The 4554-nt window shown below is 37.4% G+C and overlaps 1 protein-coding gene across 1 annotated transcript; it reads right to left on the bottom strand.

Moving 5' to 3' along the window:
• Positions 1 to 1719: 1719 nt before the first annotated feature.
• LOC133331677 (uncharacterized) lies at positions 1720 to 2547 on the bottom strand (the record flags this gene model as incomplete). The annotated part of the gene is made up of 1 exon (XM_061540058.1): positions 1720 to 2547. A coding segment is annotated over exon 1 (828 nt), but the record flags the coding sequence as incomplete, so codon positions are not given.
• Between the last annotated feature and the right edge of the window lie 2007 nt (positions 2548 to 4554).

The following is a 4554-nucleotide window of genomic DNA, read 5'->3' on the forward strand; positions in this document are numbered from 1 at the left end:
GCCGATTTTCACGAAACTTAGCACACACCATTCTAGGCGTAATTAAGTACGCTGTGCCAAATTTCGTGCAAATCGAAAGATATATAGGAACTTTGGTGTACCAGTTACTTTAATCGGACGAAAATATGTATGGGAGCTATATCTAAATCGGAATCGATTTTCACGAAATTTAACACACATCCTTCTAGGCTTAATTCAGTACGCTATGCACGTCATTCTAGACTTAATTCATTACCCTAGGCCATATTTCGTGCATATCGAAGGATATATAGGGACTTTGGTGCACCATTTACATAAAATCGGACGAAAATATATATGGGAGCTATATCGAAATCTGAACCGATTTTCCCAAAACTAAGCACTCATCACTCAAGACTCAATTCAATACGCTATGCCAAATTTCGTGCAAATCGAAGGATATATAGGGACTTTTGTGCACCATTTACATAAAATCGGACGAAAATATATATGGGAGCTATATCCAAATCTGAGCCGATTTTCACGAAAATTAACAGACTTATTTCTAGAGTTAATTCATTGCCCTATGCCAAATTTCGTGCAAATCGAAAGATATATAGGGTCATTGGTGCCTCATTTACCACAAATCGGACGAAAATATATACCGATTTTTTTTGGACGAACGGACATGCATAAATCGACCCAGAAAGTGATTCTATGCATATTCTCAAAAGGAACCAAGACATGATGCCCTGTACCACAGTGTGGTGAAGGGTATATAAAGGGGGTTATACGGGGACTACCGCAAAAAAGGGGCGAATATTAATAATTTTTGGTAGGGAGATTTGTTACCATATACGACTACAAAATACCAAATTGCAGTAAAATCGGTTGAAAACGCCCTCAAGAACCCCAAAATACAGAAAATTTTGGTTACCCTTCCTTATATGGGGGCTATCCGAAAAAATGGACCTATATTCATAATTTTTGTGGAGAGGTTTGGAGCCTATTAAGAACTCAAAATACTAAATTACAGCCAATTCGGCGGAAAAATACGATCAAAATCCCCATAATTCTGAAAATTAGGAGGTACCGTTATATGGGGGCTACCAGAAAATGTGGACCTATATTTATAATTTTTTGTGGAGACAATAAGAAACCAATGTAGCAAATTTCAGCGAATTCGGTTGGAAAGCGCGCTATGCTTAAACGTGGACCGATAAAGCCCATCTTCGAACTTGACCTGACTGCAGACAAAAGACTCTATGCTAAATTTTGGCGTTCTAGCTCAATTCGTTTAAACGTTAGAGTGATTACAACAGACAGACATACGGACATAGCTATATCGTCATAGAATTTTACGCTGATCAAGAATATATATACTTTATAGGTTCGGAAATGATTATTTCGATGAGTTACAAACGACTTATATGGCGTGGATATTTTAAATACTTTTTTCCAGGCCTTATATAAGGCGTCGATTTTTTAAATACTTTTTTTGAGGCCTTATATAAGGCGTGGATTTTTTAAATACTGTTTTTCGAAGACTGCATTTTTTAAATAAATTTTTGTCGGACTGGATTTGTTAAATATTTTTTTTTCGATGCTTATTACGAAATGAAAAAAAACATTTCGAATACTTTTTTATTATTTTTATTAAATCTTTCTTGGTTCCAAAACACTTTCAAATCCATTTAATTGCCTTCCTTAACCACTTCTGTTATTCCTGCGGTGGCGGCGGTTGATGCGACGACGTCTTACAGCACGATTTTTACGCTGACGACGAAGTCTGCGGTTGCGGCGGATTTTGCGATTACGGCGGATTTTGCGATTACGACGGATTTTACGATTACGACGAGCCTTGTTGCGACTGTTACGACGGCGAGTGCGGCGCATACGACGAAGGCGACGAGCACGTTCTCCCTCTTCATCATCGGCCAGGGCATTATCATCCTCATCAAGGGAGGCGGCTTCAATTTCATTCTCCTCAATTTCATCCAGAGCCAAGGCACGGGGAGTTGGTGATGGGGCTGTTGGTGCTGGGGCTGTACCTGTTGGGGCTGGTGATGGTGATGTACCTGTTGGTGCGGGTGCTGGCGCCGTAGCTGTGGGTGCTGGTGCCGAACCTGTGGGTGCTGGTGCTGTTCCGGCAGGTGGTGAGGTTGGTGCTGGAGCTGTGGCAGTAGCTGTGGCCGTAGCTGTTGCGGGAGGTGTAGCACCACCACTTCCAGTAGGAGAAGTACCACCACTGCCAGTTGGGGCAGTACCTGTACCAGTGGGTGAAGTTCCAGCACCAGTTGAAGTTGTAGTAGTCGTATTAGTTGGTGCTGTGCCTGTACCAGTACCAGTGCCTGTGGTGGTTGGAGTTGTTGGCGTGGTTGGTGCAGTGGGTCCTGTTGTCGTGGTCGTTGTTGTGGGAGCAACGGTGGGTGCGGTGGTACAAAATTGAGTCTTACCCATGGCACAGAGCTTGGCAGCAAAACCGCCGCCGCCACCATTGGCACCACCTTTCCCACCAAAGAAGAAGCCATTAACCATGGCATTCGAACCCAAAAGGGCTACACACAGCACAAGAAATGTTAATTTCATTTTTTTTTTTGAATTCCCTGACTTTGCGAGGTTGATGCTTAGAGTAGGAGGAATCAAATAAATTTGATGTTGTTATCCAAATTTCCTGAGACTTATATAGTGAACCCAACGAAGAATAGGGAAGTGGTTGTAACTTGTAGTTCGGGTTATGTACGTTTTGTTCGTTCCAAAATGCAATTGTTCAAATAATAGAATAATAATAGAATAATAGAATTAGGTCAATAGAATAGTGGTAGGGTTAGCTGACAGCTGTTTTATGTTTGAACACATTTCGTCTTGGAAAAAAATTATTTGAAAAATCCAAGCCTTATATAGGCCTTGAAAAAAAAATTATTTGAAAAATCCACGCCTTATATAGGCCTTGAAAAAAAGTATTTGAAAAATCCACGCCTTATATAGGCCTTGAAAAAAATTATTTGAAAAATCCACGCCATATATAGGCCTTGAAAAAAAATTATTTGAAAAATCCACGCCTTATATAGGCCTTGAAAAAAAGTATTTGAAAAATCCACGCCTTATATAGGCCTTGAAAAAAATTATTTGAAAAATCCACGCCTTATATAGGCCTTGAAAAAAAATTATTTGAAAAATCCACGCCTTATATAGGCCATGAAGAAAATTATTTGAAAAATCCACGCCTTATATAGGCCTTGAAAGAAATTATTTGAAAAATCCACGCCTTATATAGGCCTTGAAAAAAATTATTTGAAAAATCCACGCCTTATATAGGCCTTGAAAAAAATTATTTGAAAAATCCACGCCATATATAGGCCTTGAAAAAAAATTATTTGAAAAATCCACGCCTTATATAGGCCTTGAAAAAAAGTATTTGAAAAATCCACGCCTTATATAGGCCTTGAAAAAAATTATTTGAAAAATCCACGCATTATATATGCCTTGAAAAAAATTATTTGAAAAATCCACGCCTTATATAGGCCTCGAAAGAAAATTATTTGAAAAATCCACGCCTTATATAAGCCTTAAAAAAATTATTTGAAAAATCCACGCCTTATATAGGCCTTGAAAAAAATTATTTGAAAAATCCACGCCATATATAGGCCTTGAAAAAAAATTATTTGAAAAATCCACGCCTTATATAGGCCTTGAAAAAAAGTATTTGAAAAATCCACGCCTTATATAGGCCTTGAAAAAAATTATTTGAAAAATCCACGCCTTATATAGGCCTTGAAAAAAAATTATTTGAAAAATCCACGCCTTATATAGGCCATGAAGAAAATTATTTGAAAAATCCACGCCTTATATAGGCCTTGAAAGAAATTATTTGAAAAATCCACGCCTTATATAGGCCTTGAAAAAAATTATTTAAAAAATCCACGCCTTATATAGGCCTTGAAAAAAATTATTTGAAAAATCCATGCCTTATATAGGCCTTGAAAAAAAATATTTGAAAAATCCACGCCTATAATAACCCTTTGAACAAAATTATTTAAAAATCCACGCCCATGATAGGCCTTGAAAAAAATTATTTGAAAAATCCACGCCTTATATAGGCCTTGAAAAATCCACGCCTTATATAAAACTTGAAAAAAATTATTTGAAAAATCCACGCCTTATATAGGCCTTGAAAAAATTCTTTGAAAAATCCAAGCCTTATATAGGCCTTGAAAAAAATTATTTGAAAAATCCAAGCCTTAAATAAGGCCTCGAAAAAAATTATTTTAAAACTCCAAGCTTTGTTGTGGATCATAAAAATTATTTGTAAAAATTCCACGCCTCGTTATTACCCTTGGAGGAATATTTATCAACAATCCAGGCCTATTTTCTCTTTAATTACAAAAAAATAATTCACATATATTTTTTTCACATCGGCAAACATTCTTTCATTCGCCCTGCAATTTATCCATACGGAATGTCCATTGCTCCAGAAAAGAATTCTGCCATATGCCCTTATGCAGAAAAGAAAGGAAGACCGGGAAAAAAACCCACACATATTTCCTTAATGTCCCTACCGAGATAAGAGAAGAAAGCGGGAAAAAACATCCGACC

The sequence above is a fragment of the Musca vetustissima genome, unplaced genomic scaffold (assembly GCF_032173495.1).
Source record: "Musca vetustissima isolate MV318-11 ecotype Yass unplaced genomic scaffold, APGP_CSIRO_Mvet_v1 utg155271, whole genome shotgun sequence".
NCBI lineage: Eukaryota > Metazoa > Arthropoda > Insecta > Diptera > Muscidae > Musca > Musca vetustissima.